The sequence below is a fragment of the Lycorma delicatula genome, chromosome 1 (genome assembly GCF_047948215.1).
Source record: "Lycorma delicatula isolate Av1 chromosome 1, ASM4794821v1, whole genome shotgun sequence".
NCBI lineage: Eukaryota > Metazoa > Arthropoda > Insecta > Hemiptera > Fulgoridae > Lycorma > Lycorma delicatula.
In genome coordinates, this window is record NC_134455.1 from 342643213 (window position 1) to 342668850 (window position 25638).

The following is a 25638-nucleotide window of genomic DNA, read 5'->3' on the forward strand; positions in this document are numbered from 1 at the left end:
ACTATCCGACCTCTGTCTAATCCAGCCCAACATAATTACGTACTGTACATAAATAAATAAATGAATAAAAAAATAAAATCACATAGTTTTTATGAAAACAACTTTTTGCAATGATAGAAAGTGAATGAGCATAATAGAAAAAAAAAAAGAAATATGATTTCTCTTAATATTTTCTTTGTACTTTACCATATATACAAATTATTTTTCTATGCTTGTTTTTGTGTTGATGAATGTTTTTTGTTACATTATTTTTCGACTACATTTCCTAAGCGAGTGTACATTAATGGGTGATAATACGAATGACTTAATTACAGTATAGTAGTATAAGTCTCCGTACATTTCCCTGAAATTATGATTCATTCCTTATCAAGCACTCTTGCTCAATAATGTTGTGTTCATTAGCTTTAATTATTTTGCGAAGACGTTAGGCCAAATACTGTATTGTAACGACAGTCAAAACACATGACACCATCCATTCATTAAAAATAGAATATTTCATCTGCAGTTCTAGTTGCCTAGCCATACCAAAAGTACAGTACAGTATGTACCTCATTTTTCTTGTCCTGATCAGTTCAAAAACTAATATAATCGAATTAAGTTTGTGCTCCGTTAATCTTTTAAAAAGTTTTATTAATCCGTGTGAGTTTGTGTGCATGTGTAATTTAAAATGGGAGATAAACGAAAGAAAGTTGTGACATTAGAAGAAAAGCTTAATGTATAAGTATAATGCTATAAGTAGGATGAATGCTAGTGAATTTGCAAAAAAGATTGCTTTTGAGTCAGGCATAGGAAAAAGCACTGTTGGCAACTGAAAAAAAAAACTATAGGGAAATAGAGAAATGGTCCACTAACCAAGCCACTGGAAGTAGAATCAAAGTTAGAAAAACAATGCATAAGGCAAGCATTCTCAGGTTGAGGGGGGGCTTTTAATTTGTGGCTTGAGTTTTTGAGGGGTAAAGGTTTGCCTGTTTCTTATCAATCAAGAAAAGGCGGTTGAGTTTAAAAAGCAAATCAAAGGAGATGACGGCGAATTTACAGCCAGTGACGGTTGGTTGGATTGCTGGAAGAAACGTTTTGGTATTAGATAGATTATGAGTAAGTCTTTGTTATGTTATAAGATAGATAAGTGGTGAAGCGTTGTCTACAGATAAGAATGCTATTCCCAAATGCAAAGTTCATCTTATCATCCTGCTGGATAGGTTAGGAATTTCTGGAGAAGCAGATATACAACTGTGACGAAATAGGGCTTAATTACAAGTTATTACTATTAAAGACCCTAGCATCCATACAGGAAAAAGTTCAACTGGATACAAAAAAAGCAAAGAATTTGTAACAGTTTTAGCGTGCAGTAACACTACTGTAAATTACAAGTTGAGGGTAACATTAATTGGAAAATCTAAAAAATGTAGAATCATTCCCATTGTATTATACTACACAGAAAAAGGTGTGGATGAATGAAGAAATTTTAGAAATTGGTACCACTATTGAAAAGCATTTGGCTGATAATAATTTTCAGAGGAGAGCAGTCCCTATCATAGACAATGCACCATCCCATCCGGCCACCAATGAATTAGTAAGTGGCAGTATAAAAGCTTTTTTCTGCCTGCAAATGTTACATCTGTCTATTTAAATCATTAAAGAAAAGGTTTCGACACCAGCTAATCACAAGACTCATACGGCAATTGAAGATAATCGAGATATTCAGACTGTATTGAAGGTATTTCAGACATTATAAACTGTGTTGAAGGAATATGTTAGACATTATATGATGGGTGTCTTAAGGGATGGGAAGAGATATCAGCCATATCGCTTGTGAGGTCTTCGAAAATATTACTATATCATAAGGCCAGTGACGAGTGAGAAGGTATAAAAAACTAGTGTGACAAAGAAATTATAAAAAAAAAACTTGTTTCATTGGTGGAAAAAATACCTGGCTATGAGGCAGCTGATTTGAAGGATGTTATGGAATGGATGGAGCAGGATGAAATTGAAGAAATAACTGTTGATGATATAGTAGCGATGGTATTAAATGGAGACCAAAGTGAAGAAGATACAGTTAAAGAAAGACCCAATCTGTTACCATATTGGGAAGCTCATAAAGCGATCTAGACTGCGGTCAAATACATACATCAACAGGAAGAAGCGACACTAGTAGATATCATGTGCTTACATAAATGGTGGGACTTAGCGAGGAAGAGAATGCAGCAAAAGATACAAACTTCAATTTTTTAAGAGTTAAACCAAGTAAGTTAATATTCAGTGTTCAGTTTTATTAATATTAATGCAGTACATAAAAAATTCAGATTGTAGGCATACGTTGTCCATTAACATAAATTAAATTTAGAAAACATTTGTTTTTTTCTTTGCTTCACAACACTAAGAATTTAAAAAATGCACTGCACCATAGTAATTAGTTTTAAAAAAGATACTGTATGTGAAACAAGGCTATATTTTGTAGTACAGTATATATAAAGGTCGTCAAACTCATAATAAATGATTAAACTTTGAACTCTTGTCATATCTGGCATTGTTGCTGTCTGGCCTGGCTGGTTGCCCTATTAAGGCCAGATATTGCGAGTCTACTCTATGTGTAAAAATATATATATAATTTCTGTAGTAATTTACATTCATTGTTCGAAGTTACTCTGTATAATTGTTCTACCTTTGATATTTATTTTAATTGTGAAGACTATGATATCTGGATTAGATGTAAAAATGACTGGTTTATATATAAATGTTAACAATTATTTTTAAATAAGCACTTCATACTAAGGCTTCAAGCTGTTCTATTGTGCTTGTCTCATTCTTGGTTGCACAGTCTCTTATCGCCTTAAGAGCTTCTCAGTAACAGATTGGGTCTTTCTTCAACAACAGTATCTTCTTCACTTTGCTCTTGGTTTATGCTGTGGAAGGAGACAGCAGGGTGTAAAGGGTGTGTGGGAACCCTGCTAAAAAAAAAAAAATGAAAAATAATTATTACGAGTTGTGGCTATTAAATAACGAGACTAATGCTGTAAAATATTTTATTTTAAATTTATACATATTTAGTTATTGTCTCCTTCAATATGCATTCCTCCTATATCCCTACAATGCTCCATGTGGATTTTCCATTGTTCTAAGTGCTGGAAGTCTTCTTCTGTGAGCTCTTTCATGATGCGTGCCGCTTTTCCTTTCACAGCTTCAACGTTCTGAAATCTTGTTCCTTTTAATGAAGATTTGACCTCGGGGAACAGATAAAAAGTTACATGGTGCCAGGTCAGGCAAATAAAGTGGATGGTCTAACACTGGGATGTTATACTTGGCTGGAAACGTCTTAACAGACAATGCAGTGTGAGCCAGTGCGTTATCTTGATGAAGAACCCCATGACTTGTTCTTCCACAATTCGGGTTGGTTTTTTCTTATTTTTTCACAAAGTTGAGCAAGGACCTTAAATAAAAACAACAATATTTAACGACGGTCAGATCAGATTACCAATTTTTTCAATATTTTTATCTATTTTTGATATGGAAGGGCGACCCGGGTGAACATCATTTTCAATGTTTTCTTGGCAATCTTGGAAACACTTAAACCACTCAAAAACCCACACATGTGATATTCATTCCCATATACTTTTTTTTAATAAAAGATAAGTTTCAGTGGTGGTTCTTCCAAATTTCATATGAAATTTCACAATTCTTTACTCTAATAACATTTTTTCGGCAAAACGAAAACACAGATGTTATCCAAATGAAGGCCATGACCAGACTAATATGTCTACAGAAACTGAAGTGACAACAATCGGAAGAGAAGGCTTCATGCTACAAAGCTGACAGTCATACAAATTTGGCACATGTGCAGTTCTTCTGTAGCAGTAATACTCGTTATTTAATAGCCACACCTCGTATCTTCATCACCACCACCATCACTATCTTATTACTATAATAGTGATAACGTAATAGGTTTTATAAATTATAATTAAAAAATGGGTGAAACTACTTACTACTCACTTACAGCATAACAGGCACAGTATTTATTTTATTCATCGCATAACTTGTGAAGCAATAAAAATGTGGATGTGTTGTTTTCTACAGTCAGGTCTTAAAAGAATTATAGATTGTCAAGTTTGTATGCTTTATAAAGGGAGTGTTAAAAATAAATTTTTGTGTGAAAGTAATTAACCAATTAAGTTGTATTCATATTTTACAGTAACATTGGATTACTATACTTTCAATTTATCTATTAGGTGAGCACTTGCTTGGTTGGAGCAATCATAAACTATGATGATAAGTATTGTATAGTTAACTCCTAATACTATAAAGAAAGATTACAATTTCAGGAGAAAACTGCACAACACCGTATATAACAATCTCTTTATATGATTACTATTTGGAAGAAGGTTCACTGTTTAAAAGTTAATAACAATAAAAATAACAGGGCTTTGCATTTTTGTAAGTCATGATTTCTTTAAAGTAGAAAACCAGTGAAATATGAAAACTTTAAACAAACAAGTTTGATCAGTATCATAAAATATTAAATTTGATAAAGAATATGATTGGTTATATCCATTCCAAAACCTAATATCAAGAATTTTTTAACAGTTAAATATTATGAGTAGAATAATTGTCAGTGAATTAATATAGCTTTATACAAATTTGCAATTAACTGTTAATCCTGTTGATCTAGGTACAACTGTAACAGATATGATGAAGAAGAAGCAAAAGCAGCTAGAGATGCACAAGAACGATCTAGAGCTGCATTACAACGCTATTTATTTTATTGTAATCGCTATATGAACCATATGCAGTCATTAAAATTTGAAAATAAATTATATGCCTCGGTTAAAGCAAAAATGGAAGAAATGCAACAACATAATATGTCATGGATTGAGGTCAGTTCAGTTAAAAAATTTCATTTCCTTTGTTGTTAATGGAAGTATGGGTAGATTGCACATGTTATGACAGCTTCTTTGCAAGTCACCAGTTTATTCACTGGTATGATTCCATATAGTTAGACAAGTAACATTTTCATTTTTTGAAGTGGTTTGGGTAAAAACAAATCAGATCTTCATAAAGATGCTGTAAGTTTTTGAATATAAAAAACCAAACGCATGTTAAGTAATTGAGTGAACATTAAACATAGCTGTGGGATGAGGTCAGTTTATTATATACATCCTTTTCTGTTAATAGAGGCAAATCTGTTAAAGAAGTATTTAATTACAATTTTGAAATTATATTTTATAATTTTTATATATTAAATGCTTTTAAATAAAAAATCAGATTTGTTCATTTAAAAGCAGTTTTAGTAGAGAAGTGCTTCTTGGGACAGTCGATAAATGAATAATTGATGTGTAGTTCATTCTCTGACCAACAGAATGAGTAATGGATAGATTTATTTTAATTACAGTTTAAATTCCCATTTATCTGGATTGTTATGACCAGTTTAGCAAGTGTATTACTTTTTTTTTTAACTTAACTTGTTTGTAATTTTGAATTTTTTACGGTACTTCAGAACATCCTTTGTTTTACAGTTTTTAACCAATCTTTAAATTAAAGTTTGTTATGCAGTCATTCATGCATTTATATGTTGAGTCAGCATTTCTCAACTTTTCAGTATTTCCAACCCAATTTTCAATCATAATTTTCATCATGTCCCCCTGTCCAGCCAATCTGTTGTGTCGATCCTTCTATCGCTATCAAATCTACTGTGAATATGTATGTTTTAATTTGCATGTTAATTGTAATTCACAGTATTAAATATTCACAACAGTAGATTTATACAAAATCATGGATAGATTTTTAATTGGGAGTAGGTGAGCATTAGACAATAGTGAAGCATCAAAAAACACACAGATTGTGTGGTTCCAAAAATGAAATGATGAAAATATTCTTAAGAATACTTAAATTTTGGTTTTACCAATATTTAATAGTAAATGAAAAAGAAAAGACTCCTGTCTGTCATTTGCTCAAAAATTTTGGCAGCAGACAGCATGTAACTAAATAAACTTAAACGACATTTGGACATTTTTCATAGTATGTTAACGAACCCCAAAAATTTTTCAAATTATAATTAAAATCATATGAAAAGCAAACATAATTTTTATAAAAACTTTATAAATGAAAAAGCTTTATTTGCCTTTTACAAAGTTTCATATAAATTAGCCAGATGTAAAAAGCCTCACACAATTGGTTAAGAGCTTATTTTGCCAGCTGCAATTGAGATTGTAGAAACTGTGGTTGGAGGTAATTTTGACAAACAGTTGCAGTCCACACCTCTCAAATTATACTGTTGCTCATCAAATTCGTGGTATAGCTGAAGTTGTACAGAATCAGCTTTTTGGGAAGTTGCGTGACAAAATTATTTTCACTTCAGTTTGATTAGGCAACAGATAACAATAAAGATGTTCATTTCATTGCCTTGTACGATTTTGAGATGTTTACATCAGCAGTAAAAGAACTGCTTTTCTGCAAACCAATAAAACTCAAAGTAACAGCACTCACATTATTTGCTATCTTAAATGATTTTATAAACGAAGCAAACATAGAATGGAAAATTTGTTTCAGAATATGCACCGATGGTGCTCGTTCAATGTCTGGAAAATTCCAAAGATACAAAGTATACTTGTGAAACAAAAATCTCCATGATGTGTCTGAACATGTTGCATGATTCACAGAGAAGCTCTGGCTTCCAAAGAATTGAATCTTGGTCTGAATATTGTGCTAATGACAGTTGTAACCACAGTAAATTATATAAAAATGAGACCCCTACAATCAAGAATTATTTCTGCACTTTGCTGTTTTATTGCAAGGCAAGATGGTTATCATGTGGAAAATTTTTGCAATCTGTTTATGAATTAAAAGAGATAAAATTACCATTTTTCTAGAAGAGGAAAACCGATCGGAAATTGAGAAGTTTCAAAATGTTTTATTTTTAATGAAATTGAGCTATTTGGTTGACATTTTCAAGACATTAAATACATTGAATCTTCAACTCTGAGGAGCAAATACACATATGTTGGATACAAGTGATAAAGTTAATACTTACAAGTTAAAGTTAATGTAGAAAATTGGAATTGTGAAGCAGAAATTTAAAGCAAAAAACCTAGAAATGTGTTTAAAACTTAGAAGGCTGAAGAACAATATGTGAAAGTTGTTTTTGTAACCGTTGAAAATCATATAGCCATCCAGGCAAAGAATTTAAAAAAGTATTTTCTTGCTGACGACAACTTTGTAGAAAGTTACAAGTGGGTTGGGGATCCATTTTAAAATACTCTTCTGAAGGGCTGTCAACTGCAGAAGAAGAAATCTTCATAGACTTTCATGGCTAGTGGCAAAATCAAAAGACAGTTTAGTAATAAATCACTCTTCGAATTTTGGGCAGGGATAGATGATGAGTTTTCTGAGGTTTTTGTTTACTGCTCCCATTTTCAACATCCTACCTCTGGGAAGTAGGATTTTCTGCAGTGGCTGCTTTGAAGACAAAATATAAATCTCAGCTAAATAAAAAAAATAAAGTGTCTATTTCTAGGCAGGCTTAAGGGAATTGCTAATAATTATTAATACATTGTGTAGTATTGTTACAATTGTATTTATAAGTGTATTATATCATTGTAAATGTGTATTTTATTATTTATTATGTCAGAATGTATTTTGTTTTGCTTTCCTTTCAGTAAATAATAAATTATTTTAATAATATTTTCTTTTCGATAAGCTCACTCTCCCCATTTAGTATTATCACGCCTTCCTAGGGTGGTGCGCCCCAAGGCGCACACAGTGGTTGAGAAACACTGTGTTATATAATTAGAGCATGTATATATTCAATGTACATGAAAAAAATTTAGCTTAAACATGCAGAGAAGAATATATATATATATATATATATATATATATATATATAAAAATGTGTTTTTAATAATGCAGAGAAAAATTTTTGTGCTGTATATTTAATGATAAAAAATGAATATTAATGAGAATTGGAAGAAGTTTTAAATTGCTTACATTGTCATAATGTTAGGCAAGACTATTGCTAGATGAATTGCAGTCCAAAAGACTAAATGCATATTGGAAAAAACTGTTGTCTAAAATTATTTAAAAAAACGTTGGTTGTGTTGAAACTTTATTGTAAAGCAAAAACTGAAATAAGAAAACTGGTAGTGAAAGGTTTTTTATTTACATTCAGAATGGATAGAAATTAACCTCTAATGCTAGATGATAAAGAAAGTTTTAGAATTGACTAGGAGAATATGACGGTGAAAATAAGAAAAAAATAAGATTGTGATGCTATTTTAGCTAAACAACTGTCTTTGTCAATAGATGAAATTTGCAGAATTACTGAAGAAATCACTGAAATCAAATGAAGTCCTGAAAATTTTCTCCAGTCAAAAGTTTAAAAAATAAAATTGAGATTGTTTTGGCGTTGAAAGAAGAGATTTAAAAAAAAACAATATCAACAGGTTTTATTTTTAAAAAAACATTTACTTTAATTCTTTGGTTTTTAACAGTTTAAAAATTCTTGCATAAATTTTAAAATTTTATTTCAGTTTCTACCTTTTTTGAGTTAAAAGGTCAGTAATAAAACTACTGCCTTGAAATATAGTGCAGGGATAATATTTTTAATCAGAACTTAATCCCAAATCTATTTAACAAATGCTTTGCTTTTTGTAGAATTTCATTGGTACATAACTTCCCATATAAATTAAGGGAGACTACTCTACTTAACATTTGAATGAATTTAATTTTTTCAAATTAACTTTAAATTAGATTGAGATTACAGAGTCATAATTTAGTTACTTTCATATATTTATATACAAGCATAAGCTATTGAAGTCACACATTCACTCTCTCATCATTTGTCTGAAGAATATGTGTAATATTGACTGTGTTAGTAGGCCTATTTTCTTCAAAATTGATTTCATTATAAGTAAACTTTGACTTTTATTGTTATTACTATGTTCATTAAATATGATTATGTTTTTGATCTTGATAGTCTATAAATTGAATTTTAAAATAAAATTTAGACCATGAGGTTTATTTATTTTTTTTAAATCATATTTTTAGATAGACATATAATTATTTTTCTTAGGTTTATTAATTTACAAAAATTATTTCATAATATATCTTTATTTTAAATTAAATCTTATTTAATTTAATTAAAATTGTATTTAAATTGATTGTGACACTTCCAGATCAAGCAAACTTACATTTATTCAGACCATATCCAGACCTAGTCAAGATGATAGGATTGTACTATAATTTGTTTTCTTGTAATAAGAGTATTTCATTGTTATGAGATGAGATGCTCTGTAACGTATATAGTGGAGGGGGGAGTGTAGTGTAGAACCAACAGTAGCTTTCAGATTAATCTGAATACAGTTGTTATTTAATAAAATAAAAAGTAGCCTTATTTAGAAAAAAAGTCATACTTGTACAATTAGTGAATATCTAGTAATTAATATGTTCTCCTTTATTCTTTGTCACTTGACATACACGATTTGGCATTGATTAAAAAAAAAAATGTGTCCTACACATTTCGGATTTCTTCAACATGAAATTGTATCGATATTATTGCTTTAATGAGGCCTTTTTATAGTACAATTCATTTTTTTGTCATTTTTTTTTTTTTACTATTTTCAGTTTTTAACACAAAGATTTTAATTGGGTTTAAGTCTGGGGAGTTACATGGCCAAGGGAGTACTAATGTTTCATTCACGAAAACAAGAGTTGGTATGGCATCAAACCTTGTGGAAATCGTTTTGAAGTTTAGTCACAACCTTTTCCTTAAGAATCTTGATACAACAATCACTTTTCAACATGCCATCTATCTGAAGTAATGAACTATTGAAATGTTAACAACCCCATTATTTAACGGGGATATTTAACTAATTGCTGGATATGAACTGGTATTGTATTTTCACCTGATGCTTTTTAATGTATAAAACCCTTTGCCCCTGAACATAAAGATATATGACTAATCTGAAAACATAACATTTTTCCAATCATCTTTGGCCCAGTTAGCATGTATGTATTTTGGCCCACAGAGCCTTTTTTCTGCACATTACTATTGTTAAAAGCTGCTGTTTAACTGGTTGAGGAGCTTTCCATCCAGTTACAAGAAATCAGCATCTAACTGTTGTCACATGTAAATCTGTTCCACTGGCAGCTAATTCTCAAATTAAATCACAGCAGATAATTTTGGATCAAGTTTTACTTTTTAACCAGTAACCAATCGTGTGTAGTAGTTTTTCTTTTATGATCATATTTGCCTTTCATTTGAGGTGAAAAGGAATCAGTTTCTTTAAGTTGTTTTAAGATAGCATTTACTGTCCCTAGTCCAATACCACACTCAGAAGGTTGGATGCTTTCTTGGAGTTATGTCCATTGTTATACATTCAGGACACACTGCACAGAAAATATGATTTTCTAATAGGAAATGAAATAAACTTTGACAAAATACTATTTATAACATGAAAATTGCTAAATAACAAAAGAAAAAAATAACCTTTCATTACACAATAGACAACTTAAAGAATGGGTATGGTCATGCAGTTTAACCACAACATAGAAATAAAAGATTCCTCTGTTTTATAATCTGTAATGTATTTAAATACTGTTGTGACTATTTGTATGTGTATGTGACTATGAATATCTTAATAAAGTAACGCTAATAAACAATTTTTGTTTCCTAACGTGCGATACATGATTTTAATTTGTTTTTTTGATGCTGAAAACGAATATGAACTCAGAATCTTTGTCACCTACCATTTTTGAAAAATGTTTAAATTTTAATTAAAGGTTTTTTTTCATTTGTCAATGTATAGTTAGCATTTTAAGCTGCTATATTGTAGTTTGTTAGCTCATTTTTTATTGTTTAACTTTGTTAACATAATTTGTAAGCTATAAATAAACAATACTAGACAAAGAATTAAATCATATCATAGTCACATACTATGACATCATATCTAATACTGACCGAGTAAGCCTTCATGGACATGATAATCATGTCTGTGCAGGTCAAAACATGTAGCTGAAAACACAGCTGTGTTGTTTGTATTAAGCACTGGATTTAGGAATGGATTAAATTTTTTCACTCTTATTGCTGTCTTAAGTTTGTTAACAGTGCAGTATCATAATGTCTCGAAATTGTGTAAATGATCAGGATGCCTTTTGTTATGTATGTGGTGAGTTTACTGTAATATCAAATAGAAAAACATTACACCTTTAATTAAAAAAGCATACCATTTGTACCTTCACTGTAAAGTTGGTGATCAGGATAAGACATGGGCTCCTCATATAGTATGCACTAATTGTTCTGTCTAATTAAGTGGAAGACTGAAAGGTAAACTGAAGGATTTCCATTTGGTTTAGCGTGAACCAAAGGATCATATAACAGATTGTTACTTTTGTTTAACAAGTGTGTCTGGAATTTCTAAAAAATCTAAACTTACTGTAAAATATCCTTCATTGCAATCTTAATCAGGCCTGTACCTCACAGTGAAATTATTCCTGTTTCTGAGCCACCTGTGAATGTATGTTTCAAAAGCAGCGATGAAGAATCAGGCAGTACTGAAAACGACAACAATGATTTTAAATTATCTTCCAATAAGCCACGTCTTATATCACAAAATTAATTAAATGACTTTGTTAGGGATTTAAATTTATCAAAAAATCAAGCTGAACTGTTAGGATCGAGACTGCAAGGTTGGAATTTACTACAAAAAGTACACAAATTTTGGGCTTTCGAAGCAGACAAAAAGAACTTTCTCAGTAAGTTTTGATGAAAATAATTTGGTTTATCGCTCAAATATTGATGAGCTTATGTTGCACTTAGGACAAGTTCATAAACCTGAGGACTAGCGCCTTTTCATAGATTCGTCCAAGTATAGTTTAAAAGTGGTTCTACACCACTTTTAAACTATAACAAATAACAGAAACAAATATCCTTTGATTATGGTATTAATTTGAAAGAGACATAAGATGTGATGAAAGACTTTTTTGAAAAAATAAATTATAGAAAACATAGCTGGAACATGTGTGATGATTTGAAAGTTATAGCATAGTTTTATAGTTATTTTATTAGGCATGCAGTTTGGCTATATTAACCTTTTCCCATCACAATGATCCATGGTTGATTAGCGCTCCACGAAAATATGTTTATATCTGATTGCCTCCCTTCATACTCTTATTCTACCCTCTTGCGAAAAAAAATTTTTTAAATTACAGTATGTTAAAGGGATTTAACAGATTCTGACAAAAAAAACGTTATGATTGGTTATTTTTTATGCCTGTAACAAAAAAATTGAAACTACAAAAATTACGATAATTTAATTGCAGAATTTTTTTGCACATTTCTACCGCATTTTTTATTAGCGAATTTTTTTTTTGCTTTGTGTTTATGAAACATAGTTTGCTGATTTAAAAAATAATACTTTCAAGCAAATCGGTTGAAAATGGGGCAAAATATGATGAAAAACCCGTGTCATAAATCACAGATTAGTAACATATGTTAGTATAAGTGAAAGTAGATTCAGAAAACTACGTTTTATAAAAATTCCCACCATTCCAAAGGCTATTCAAATTGACAAAAAACCATTTTTACTGAATACTGTTATTCATTACGAATCGATATGTGTTACATGTTTACCGACATCATTTGTCTGAAAAGATATTTATAGACCTCAAGTAAAAGTGACGTATTTATGACCACAAATTCCTTTTTTTTTGTGTGCCGTATATCATAATTTATTATGTGTTTCAATACATCGATATGTTGCTAGTAAGATAAGCTATTTTTGTAAATAATAAATAAATCCGTAATCCTCATAGCAATTATAATACACAAGTCACACACACACAAGCACATTTCTGAGAAAAAAATGGTTATATTCTTTCTAGTCTAAATAAAACATTTTACATCGTATAAACATCGTTCAAATTGTCTAATAAAACTGATTCCTTTATAAATATAAAAAAAAATAACTGACTTAGATGCCATATAAAATGATTTTGTAACAGCATTTTAAAACTGACGCCGTACATAACCAGTTCCAAGGCTACATGATCTGAAAAGGTTAAGTACATGTGTTTTCTTAGTGAATGGGACAGCCGAGCTAGGGATAAACATTATGTTACCAAAGAGTAAAAGAAACAAGACAACTTAACTCCAAATGGGAATAATATTCATGAGCCCTTAGTTGAACCCAAAAAAACGTTTACTCCCTCTCCATATCAAGCTAGGACCAATTAAAAATTTTGTAAAAGCAATGAAGAAGGATAGTCCTGGATTTTTGTACATCAGGCAGAAACAAAAATTTGACAATTACCACAATATTGTTAATCAACTTCTTACTTCATACATATGGGATGTAATATATCTTTGAAAATACATTTCCTCCACTCACATCTGGATTTTTCCCAGACAAGTAACGAACACTGTGAACAACTCCATCAAGACATTTCGGTGATAGAAATCCATTATAAAGGGAAATGGAATACTAATATGCTAGCTGATTACTGTTGGACATTAATTTTGTATGCGCCTGAGGTTATTAATAAAAGAAAAGCATCAGCAAAATCATTCTAACACAGGTGGTGGCCATGCAAAATTATAAATTTTACAGATTTTAACTATTTTCCCTTAATTTTTTTGAAGTATAATTTATTTAAAACTAAGGGTGATAAAAGAATTATATTTACTGATCTGTAATGTTTTCAAAGAAGCAATTCAAGAAACGGTACCACAGAGAAACATTAAAAAATTTATTTTTGTCTATCAGTGTAATTACTGGGTAAAGTATTTTAGATAAAAATTGTTCATGAACCACCTGTCATCAACATACTTAATCTATCTGCTTCTTATTCAAATTTTTTGTCTGTTTGCTATAAAGTAAGAGAAAACCTTTTAAGAGCATCAATTACATATCACTGAAGTACCAAAAATTCTGTTGCCAATAGATGATGATTTAATATAGTAAAATACTCCTGGTACAAAGCAGTATGCTGCATTGTGCTTTGATGTGTATAAACATTACAATTGCATAGATATAACTTTTTTCGTTTAGACTAATTCTTGTTGATAAAACTGATTATTTCACTTCCCAGAAGTTGAATAATTTTCTCTTTTAAGTATAGTGATTAGTAAAGTCGAATCATCTGTCTAGTCAAATGTTAGTGTATTTGTGTTTTTAATCAGTATGTATGCCACTCTTACAGGTCTATTTAAATAGTTAATTTTTTTACTTTATTTTTTCCTTAACCTTGTCCCAGTTTCTGTTATTAGTGTTGCTAGTCACTACAGAAATGAGTATCACATTTTTAGTTGGTAATTACAACAAAAGTGTTTTTCAGCAAGAACTTCATTTTGAAGTACATATTTTAGAATATCGTTATCTTCGGTTTTCCTCTTGTAAGTGAGCTCTGGAGCATCCCTACACACAGTACAGCAGTAATCTGCAAGCATTGCTTCATTCCAACGGCCCTGATATCTTTCTTCCATCTTTCTCAGTGTTTGTCATTGACTACTCCACAACTAGGAAGGAAAAAGTCCAGGTGTGAGTGAAGATGGATTTTTAAGGGACATGTTGCATCCAAGTTGATTGTATTTTTGCATAAGTACTGTCACCAGCTGACTGTAGTTTTCATCTCTTTTGTTGCCTAAAAATCCATGATTACTTCCTTTAAGAAGGTCTGAATGAGATCACTCAATTTCACTTGACTGAGTCTGTGCAGTTTATCATCTTTTTTGTCAAGAGTTATGGAATCTTGTTGGATTCTTCTTCTTCTACTTCTACACTGTCTTCATTTTTTACTTCAAGCTTATTTTGGGATGGTGTAGGAACAGGTAAACTATCTGAATGTGGAATAGGTCAAATAGCAGATGAAATATTAAGGTATTGAACTGTTCCCCTTTTTTTCATAGACAATCCTCCCTTTATAGGTGGAGTGAAGCAGAAATAGCAGTTATTTCTGTATGGTTTGTAGGCTCCCACCAAACCATAGGCACAACAAAAGCCATTGATCATTTTTTTTATTTTTCAGCCATTCTCGTAGTGTAACTGAACAGAGTTGCAACATATATGTGGAGCCCATGAGTTATCCTGGTCCCCTGCCATCATACCAAAATAATGCCAGAAGAGGAATCAGATTGCGTTTCTGTGATGAAAACGTTATTTCACCACAATTGTAACAAAAATTATTCACTGAATTTATACATTTTCGTGGCATTTTGATTTAACAAATTTTTTACTTAAAAAGCACTCAAAAACCAGAAATTCTGCAGTAATTACAATTATATGAAACTCAAAGTCACACCAAAAGTAATAATGTTTATAACCTACAAAGAGCTGGAGAATGTTGTGTTTTGTCATTTAACAGGTGTGACAACTCCAAAAACCAAATTACCCACAAACTAAAAATGTAGATTGGGTAAAAAATGACATGTATCTCCATATAAAGAGCTAACCAGTCATTTTGATGGTGATTTTTGAGTTCAGCTGATGGAAATACATGAGAGAATAAGCTATTTTTGAGTCCAAAACATTTTCATTGTTTGACAGTGAATATTTTTTTTAACCAATATATTTAAATTAAAAAAATAAATAAATAAGGGAAATGAAGTCTGATTCGAACCATTGTGCCTTCACCTTATAAGATCCAAACATTTCATTAATTAAAATTTCATTTGGCTATAACTCTGGAACAATGAAAATAAGCACCAGTATGATACATCGTTGAAAAGTTCTCAATGAGAGCTTACTGCAGTTATGAAAAAGTTCAAAATCCAGATTTTTTCAATTTGGGCTTTTTTTTATCAAAAGTGGAGGTGCACAGCTAGATGTTACAACAGTCCCAAAGCCAAAATTTCAACATTCTACGGCTAATCGTTTTTGAGTTATGTGATGGTCAAAATTCAGAGATGGTCAAAATGTATATTTCTATTGAAATCTTAAAACCGAAATTTTTTTGCGATCACAATACTTCCCTTACTATACAAGAAAGTAAAAATAATGAAAGAATTAGCATTTTATTAATACGCTTTATAAGTAAGATTTTGAAGCATGATTAGATTTCAATCTTTTCTTCTGTGATGACATGTTTGGTCTTAAAATCCCATAATTGCTCATGATCATTATCATAGTGAAAGAATGATATTGTAACTCATTCTATAATAATTGCAATTTGTTCTATGACTAATTTTCATTTACTCACATTGAGTTATTTTACAAAATGTGCAAGCAATTTCAAAATAAATTATTCATCATTGCTTCTCAGGTCTTTATTACTTAATTTACTTATTCAGGGTTTATTACTTAATTGGCATAATATTTTAGTGTATTCTTTGTTCTTATAAATTAAGTTTTTATACAAATTATTTGAATAAAACTTGTCTTCTGTTAACAGGTTCAGTTTCTTAAAAAGGCTGTGGATATTCTTTGCCAATGCCGACAAACATTAATGTACACTTACGTATTTGCTTATTACCTCCGTAAGAATAATCAGTCTGTCATGTTTGAAGTATGTATATATATTATAATTTTTGTTAATATGATTTTTAATCTTAAGTGTACAAAGTGAAGGATATTTGAATAATATAAAATACACATATGTAAAAGTCATTTTAAAGCATTTTATTTTTATGTTTTTAGAATAAAATTTAAGTTACCACAGGACAGTGCATTACATAAGCCTAGGAACAGACTTGCCAAAACATTCTTGATTCTAAAATCTCTGAGCTGCTCTTTTAACTACATCATTAAACAAACAAAAAATGTCAAGATAAACTTGAACCTAGTTGTCATAATCATGAAAATCTTTTCCAGTCAGATGTTATCTTCATAAGCAATTTATTATTACTGGTGTAAGATCTGAGGTGCACAAAGGATGGGCAGAATTTTCTAATTGATGGTTTACTTTGAGATGCAGTATGAGGACAGATGTTATAGGCAGATCTATATTAGCATTTTTCACGTTTTATTTTATTTTTCAATGAATTATACGATAGTGTCTCACATTAAGCATTAGTATTAATGGAGTCTGCTTGAGGCAGAAAGTTGATGAAACAGTCCTTCAAGAAAGTTGTCCATGATTCAGAGACAACTTCGACCAAAAAACTGATGAAAAACATTTTTTCATCATAAATGGATTACATTTTCCCTTTAAATTTAGTATGTCATTTTGTTTTGCGTATTCATATCATCCCAATAGAAATAAATTGGCATTGAATTTTATTTGCAATATCTTGGGTAATGCGAAACAATCTCATAACTGAATTTTTAACTGACAATCATATCAGTTAATAAGTTATAATAAGGTTTATTAGTGTGCCTAGGACCCATAAAAATATTTACCCAGAAATATTTATTAGTGCATTTTACTTATTATTTTCCTTGTTAATTTTCATCTTTGACACTGGGCAGGGGGGATAGTATTAGTGATGTTTTCATGTTTGTAGATTAAGTATCTAGTTTAAAAGAAAAATAATAATCGCTTGGTAGGAAAAAATAACATGAATATCTAAATTTTAACGAATTTTATCTGCCCACCAGGCTGGTCTAGTGGTTAACTTGTTATTGTAATCAGCTGATTTTCAGTCATGTTCAAATTCTTTGAACCTTTTAACCTCTGGGATCACCGTTAGGTATTACTTCAGAGGAGATGAAATGAATGACAATTCTTGCAGCATGTGAAAATGCCATGTTTGATCAGGATTTGAACTCGGGACCTCCAGATGAAAGGCTGATACGCTACCACTCACGCCATGGAGGCTGGCGAAGTTCAAATCCTAGTAAAACTTAGTTGTTTTTATATGGATTTAAATACTAGGCAGTGGGTAGTGTACTTTGGTGGTTGGGGTTCAATTAACCACATGTCTCAAGATTGGTCAGCCTGAGTCTGAACAGTACTATATATCATCTTCATCTCATTGGGCTGTGAAGAGATAGCTTATATTGTTCACTAGTTCAACAGATTGCAATGTGCACATTAAAAAAAAGATAAATTTTATCTCATTACTTAGTTTAAATTTAAATTAAGAAATCATTAAAGCACATGAATAGTGATTAAAAATAACATTAAAAAAGAATATTATGAAGTGAAAGGTTTTTATGTCTCATATTGAATAGAAGCATTGTATATCAATTTTTATTTTGACAAAAATGTATCTGTTAATTCATTGCTCTAAGCTTTCTTTCTGTTTCAGAAAGCTATTTTTTGTATAAGTGGGATGCACATAAATCAGCTAAGTTGCCTATCAGCATCCAAGAGACTCTGATCAGATTAGTTTTTTCTGAGAATAATGCTTATTATATATAACAAAAGTGAGCAAAGATAGTATTTATAAGATTATATAAGTATTATAGAGCTTCTGATTTGTAACAGTACACAACTGTTTGGATATGGCACTTAATAGGCTCAAAATGTAAAGAAATGACTGTTGACTTCATTTTTTTATCCAGTTTTAAATTTTAAAGTAGTACTTATTTTGTTGCTTTATTTACATTTGTAATAATATATATTTGGGTAATAGACTTATTAATATTTGTTACACATTATACTTAATAATTTTTGTTTTTTTTTAGGATAATCAGAGAGACTTGGAAAGTGCTACTGAAATCCTTTCAGAGTACTTAGAACGTGATATTACATCTGAAAATCTGGCCGACATTAAGCAGAAAGTTCAAGATAAATATAGGTAATGTATGTTAAAATTAAACTTGTTTTTAATTACTAAATGTAATTTTTTATTCATGAACTGAAATATATAGTAACAAGTGGTAAGTTTAATTTTAACACCGAGTGATTACTAAAGTTATCAAACCGATATAAACAATCATGTTATAAAACAAAAAAATAATCCTTGGTATCCTAAAGATAATACAAAGACCCAACATTATAAAAAGGAATCAAGGTAAACGGGCAAAAATAGGTAATTGTTCCAAATTAAATTGTTTTTTTAGCAGCCTGGAGTTGATTCTCAGCCATCAATTGTAAATCTTATATAATATAACAATTAACATCTTAATATTTAATAAAGAATCTAGAAAAGGTGAAATATTAATCAAAATATTTGAGATATTTATACTGAGAGGTGTTGAAAGTTATAAGTTTTATTCCAAGAATACTATATTACACCACAACATTATATCTAATATTTTGCTAATAAGAATTATTTGAATGTTGTAAATAACTATTGCTCTGCTTAACTATCTGTACTAGTAACTAAACTGTTCATTAATATTTTGTATCAGTTATCTGATAATTATCCAAAATTGAAGTAGAAGGCTTAGAAATAAAAAATATTACTTTTGTCACAAACATTAGCCTTTGCCTTATAAATCTGTTATTAGAAAAATAAACCATTGAATTTTTAAAAAATTACTTTACCATTATTAACTGGATATCACCTGTTAACCTTTTACTTAACCTTGATAATAGGCATTCTTATTAATTTCATTCTATTAGTTTTTTCATGTGGGTAATAGAATCTGTCTGTGTAATATCCCAATTAGGATATTCTCCCCACTAACTTCATTTCTTCTGGTAATTATACATTACCAGAAAAAGTCACATGGAAAAAGTAGGCAGTGAGGGTCTTATGGAAGTAGATGAAAGTTTACTTACAAGACAAAAGTTACAAACAGCACAGGTGTGAATTTTTTCTGGGTTGTGCTAGGAACTTAACCTGATATTTGTAGTTCTCACACAGTCAGCAGAGATACTCATAAAAATAAAAAAATTATAAAATGCAGCTGATTTTAAAATTTTTTTGTAAGACATACTAGACAGTAGATTCATTTCTGATAGTCACATTGTGTTGATGATGCAATTATGGATCCCAGTAATCAACATATCACAAAGATATGTGTTCTATTGAATGCCAGATTGAGGCATAAAGGTATAGCATATCAATTAGATTTCCTAATTAATTTGATGCCAGTGTCTATCCCAAAAATGTAAAGGTGAGAGATCTTATATTTCATTGCTCTGGCCTTAGCTTTATTGTATAAAACTAGAAAAAATATTAGATTGGATTATTAAAATCACTTATTTGAAATGTTAATAAAAAAGAATAGTTCAAACAAACTCAAATATATTGAGGGACACAAACCAGGATTCCCCCCAGGCCTTGAGAGGTGGGAAGGTTTTGAAAAATCACCATAAGTCAGTGAAATCTATTGTTATTTGTATTTGTAAAATGTCAGGGAAAACTTGAAAAATTTTATTTGGGCATAAAAATTACTAAAAGAACGACTGTTTATGTATTTTCTTCAATGAAGAGGCTCAGTCATTTGAAAAACAAAGAAAACTTTGTAGAAACTCTTTTTGTAAATTATACATCTGATTCAAGTTTAAAGTATACAACAATAGTTAAGTGTATATTTGAGAGTGAGCTTTGTGCACAAATTTGGATTCTATAGTGACTTTTTTAACATCAAACACCAATTTCTTCTCGATTTATAACTTTTGAATATTAAAAATTATCATGTTTTTTCATTTCTAGTGGTTTAAAAAAAATCCAAACCTGTACACAATTAGTCGACCAGATATCTAGCTTTTGGAGAGTACGCTTTAGTTTTTAATTTTCGAATATAGTCAAGTTGAGTACTTTAAAATCAAGCAGACAAGCATTTAAAAACATTTTTACTGAGAATTATAAGACTCTCCATCCCCAGTTATTTTTTTGTGAATAAGATTTCATATTCCATTGAGATTAATTTTTTTATTAATGATTTTGGCAAATATTATCAGTATTTTTAAAATATCATTTTTGAAAAATCATAATTGAGTTGTTTATTTCAGAAACCAGTCATGTTCCATATGAATATCATTGCACGTAACAGATTTTTGAAATAAATGATTCAATTATGAGCGATTTTGAACGTTGTTTGGAAAAAATATAGTTAGATTTCATCTATATCATGGTTATTTTAGTCAGAGGAAATTAAGAAAATAGTCAGGGAAAAATCACTTTCAAAATTTTGGGAGATTTCTGCAGTTGCTTTTTCATTACCTTTCATTAAGAATAAACTATAGTTTATATTTAATTCTTGAACTTAAATCTATACAACTTTTGCATCAGTCTTTGTTAGTTTTTTGTCATTTTATGCTGAGGATTGCTGTCTATTCCAGTTCATTGGCATATATCTTTTTGTTCAGCAAAATTAAATTATTGAATCGTTTAGTATTTTTTTTATGCTATTCAGCCGAAATGGCATAAAATACTTACTAATAGATTTGCAGCTTAATAGATTTTCAGGTTTTTCTTTTTAAAAAAAGATAATAAATATTTTTCTTTTATTTGATGGATTTTTTCAGTATAACTATGTATTTCTATAAAATGTTTGTTTTACAGGTACTGTGATAGCAGACGAAAAGTCCTTTTAGAGCATGTACATGAAGGTTATGAAAAAGATTGGTGGGTTTATAATGAGTGAATGAACTACTTTCAACGATCCTGTGATAACATTAGAGAAATAAAATAAATGATGTACAGTTTAATTATCGTCCTTTATAATTTAAGTTTAAACATTACACACTTATTATTCTCATCTTGATCATTGTCATCATAACCATCAATTCTAAGATAATTTCATTCTATGTTGTATTGGCTTTCTTTAGTCATTTTCGTATGGTATATTTAATATATATGAAGCAACAGGGAATAGTATGTTATATTATAAGAACATTGCTAATTTTGCAGCTCCGCAAAATGAAGATAAATAGAACAAATAACTGATAAGTTGATAAGTTTTTTTTTTAAGTAAATAAATATTTATTTTCAAATTTTATATAAGTATGCATATTTTACTGTATTATATTTTTTTACAATATAGATACAAATATTCTATTAATTTAATGATAGTTAATTATTAAAGGATAAACGATCATTGATATAATTTATATTTTTAAAGATGGTGTAAAATTCAAAGACTTGTAGCATACAATTTTTGTCTAATGTTGTAATATAGTCATAAAAATTGTTGCATTCATTCACATATTGTCGTGAATATCATATACATTAACGAGAAGTCATTAACGATGATGCTTATTTGATTTCGTGTTATCTACTTAAGAAAATAATAAAGTAAATTACCCTGCAATTTTATTTTTTCCTGCAGCGTTAGTAGGGTCTATATTTATAGAAATAATACTAATAATGATATGATATTAATAATATTGTTAGAATTACTAGATTATAAAAATGGCCTTAGTCAGAATTAATTTATAATAAGTAAATAAATATATACAATTTTCCACCATTATTTCTGATACCGATGTATTATATATTATTATTAATAATTGAGAAAATGATCTGTGAGATCTGGTTAAACTGTTTTTCCTTTAACCATGTTTTGAGTTTACTAATAGCCATTAATCTCTTGCATTTACAATAAAAAAAACTATATACAATTACAAACACTATTAATAATTTTTCGTGACAAATTAGAGTATACATGGTTAGTAAATCTGCATGATAAAATAAAAGAATTCTTTTGAGGTTTGTGGAAGAGAATATAGTGTACATCAGCTGTGTCCATTGTTAGAGTTTGCAATAAGATTAAAAGTATTTTACCAAAAATTCAATAGTTGTATGCAATAAGTTTCCATTTAAAAGAAAAATTTATAATATATATGTATGTATATTTAGAAATTAACAGTATCTTAAAGTTAATAAAATAACATTTTTTTCTACGCTCTTAAGCATTTTTATTTTCGTTGTTTGTCCATTTTTCAGTAAATAATTTGTATTCATTGTATCCTTTCACAATAAAAATATTTAAATTTTAATAAAGTTTAGGTGGAATGTGAACTATGTGTTTTTGTCTCTAAAGTTTTTGTTTATTTTGTTTTTTTATGTGAAACACAATAGATCACTGAAGCAGTAATTCTTTTTTAAAGAATCATTAGTGTAAATTGATTTACTACTTGATTTCATTACCATTGTCTTCAAAAACTCTGATAGGTGTTATGAATAATTTTTTCTGTACATGTTCATGTCCAAATACTTTGGATACATGTATCCAATGTACAATACATTGTAAAAATACAAACTCAAAAATTTTTTGATAAGTAAAAAACCTCTAGCCATTGATGCAATGTAACTTTTTATGTTATGGCACAGGAAATGATTGATTTTTTTTATGTTTGCACTAACCATGTGTTTTTAATATAATTATTGTCAAACAACTTTAAATTGGGTGAATAATAATTTGCATTTTCCATCCGCAGAATGTGGTTAAGGGGAAAAAAATTTGACTGGCCATTTTCTCTTATTGTGTAATAATTTTGTTATTATTAATTATTAAATTTTAATTTGTGTTATTAGTTTAATTAAACAAAACTTTTAATTATAACAGTGTATGATGGTTGGTACATTAAATTTAATTACCTAATGCTTTGAACAGTGTTTTGTAAAACTTAAAAATATAAGTTGGTATTTTTTATATAAATTACTATTGATATGAATAAAAGTGATTGAATACATATACATATACAACCTAGTCATCTATTAGTATTTTAATAAACAATAGTATCAATAGAACTACGATCTTATTTTTCCTCATAGTCTTGCTCTTTTCTATTACAACTTTCTAATCTATATTTTCATATTTCTTTTAAATATTCCATTCTTTCTTATATTGTAATAATTATCACATTCTATTGCAGATAATATAGAAATGCATTATAAAAGTTACTATTAAAATATTGCTATTTTTCTTCTTTTAGTAATTCATAAACTGCAATTGATTGTCATTTCTGTTTGATCATTTTATTATTATAACACATGCAGTTTTTCTTGATTCATTACATATATATGTCGCTGCTCTGGATTTTTTGTAGAGTGAAATTTTTCAATCAATCATGTATGTGGATGTGTGCATTGTGTGTGTGTAAATGAAAAAAGTGCAGTTTATAAGCAAGTTTGTGTATATATATGTATGTGTGTCTAAATCTTTATACATTTGTACACTCTGGGTTAAGTGAAAAAGTATCCAGACTGCTGTAAAACAAGAAAATATGATAGTGTAAACTTTGATCATTTGAAATAGTTTACTTTGCCAGATCTTGATGTCATTAGAAACTTAGAAGTCATATTTTGTACTATAATGAAGGTTTTCAGTTGATAGTAGTGAAAATCAACATTGTTTTAAAATGTTATTCTTTCAACCAATTACTCTTTGGATTACAAAACATGATGAAAATTGTGGAAGTACTAAATCATCTAATATTGAATTTAAAGATTGAATCTAGATAAATAATTTATTTTTCTGCAAAATGTGAGATAAGAACTTCTGATCCAGTTATTTAGTTTGTCATTTATTGGATGTTATACGTTTAATGTGTTAAATTTGACATTAAATAGTACTTTTTCTCTGATTGAATGTATTCAGAAAGGAAAGTTATAATATATACAACATAGGAAAATATATACACGCTAAGGAAATCAGCCTTAGCGTGTATTGATATTTCTAATTTGACTGATTTGGTTTCTGCATTTATTGTTATGACCTACTTCAAATATGATTATAAAATATAATCTCCAGTATATATTTTTTTAAATTATTTTTATATAAAGTCCAATTATATGATGTTAAATGTTTCAGCATTAAATTTTCAAATAATAAAATTCAAGCAACTCAAAAGATTCAAGCAAAATTCAAGATTTTCATTCTTCTACAATGTTTTCCACCTGTCTCTCCAATTGACTGTTCAATTTTTCTTAGCAATACAATCATTCATTCATGTAGATTGCTGTGTATACTGTGAATGAATTACAGAGTTTTACTTTCTTTTAATGAAATTCCTCTTGAAAACTTGTCAATTCTTTTATATTAAAAATAAATAAAAAGTTGCATAATTAGAACAGAGGTCATTTCTCTATGGCATATACAGTGGTATGCACCTATTACATGACAAGAATTTGTAAAAAAAAAAAAATTTTGTTTTATTTTTTTGTCTGTGCTGATCACATATTGGAATACTACTCAGTTTTATAAGTTACAAAAAAATGTTGAATTTGTGTAAACTAGTAATGACTTGTGTTTGAGTGAGCTAATCTTATCAAAACTCTTAAAAATATTTGCTATAATATAACCTGCTGAGTTTAAAATATACTTTCAGTCTGAATGCTTTTTTTTGCTGACTTCATATATGTATGTACACACTGAAATATATATATATGAAAGCTTGTTTATAGTGAAGTATTGTAATCATAACAGTAAATATGTATTATTTTGTATAGATTATAAAATATACAAAATAAATTTTATTAAATTGTTCATGGAAATTAACTATGTTGATTTGTTTTTATATTGAAATATTATTTAAAAAAATAAAAAAAGTTTTTGGTTTATTCTTTTCTTTATTTCATTATCATGAAATCTATTCATAGCAACTACTTGCTTTCCAATTTTAAGTGTAATATTCTTATACTATTGTATCACCTTGAGCAACCTACCAGTGTGGTTTTATAATTGTATTGAAGTTTTACTTCAATACAGCATTTTTTCATCTAAGTGTCTCAAATATAAACCAAAATTTATGTACATAGTTTTATTGTTATTAGTTAAAATTACAATTAAATACCTTATCTTTTTTATATAGTTTCCTTCAACAGAAATATATACTCTCCACTGGATAGGTAGCTTTCTGACCCCCTTATAAAAA

The 25638-nt window shown here is 29.2% G+C and overlaps 1 protein-coding gene across 1 annotated transcript in view; it reads left to right on the forward strand.

Moving 5' to 3' along the window:
- Positions 1 to 25324, forward strand: part of LOC142334342 (E3 ubiquitin-protein ligase ariadne-1-like) — a 74487-nt gene extending 49163 nt beyond the window's left edge. The window contains exons 8-11 of the mRNA XM_075382312.1: positions 4664 to 4868; positions 16372 to 16485; positions 18549 to 18661; positions 21323 to 25324. Of these exons, the coding sequence (XP_075238427.1) occupies positions 4664 to 4868; positions 16372 to 16485; positions 18549 to 18661; positions 21323 to 21404 (514 nt within the window). The 3' untranslated portion in view covers positions 21405 to 25324. The remainder of the gene's footprint in view (positions 1 to 4663; positions 4869 to 16371; positions 16486 to 18548; positions 18662 to 21322) is intronic.
- The last annotated feature ends 314 nt before the right edge of the window (positions 25325 to 25638 follow it).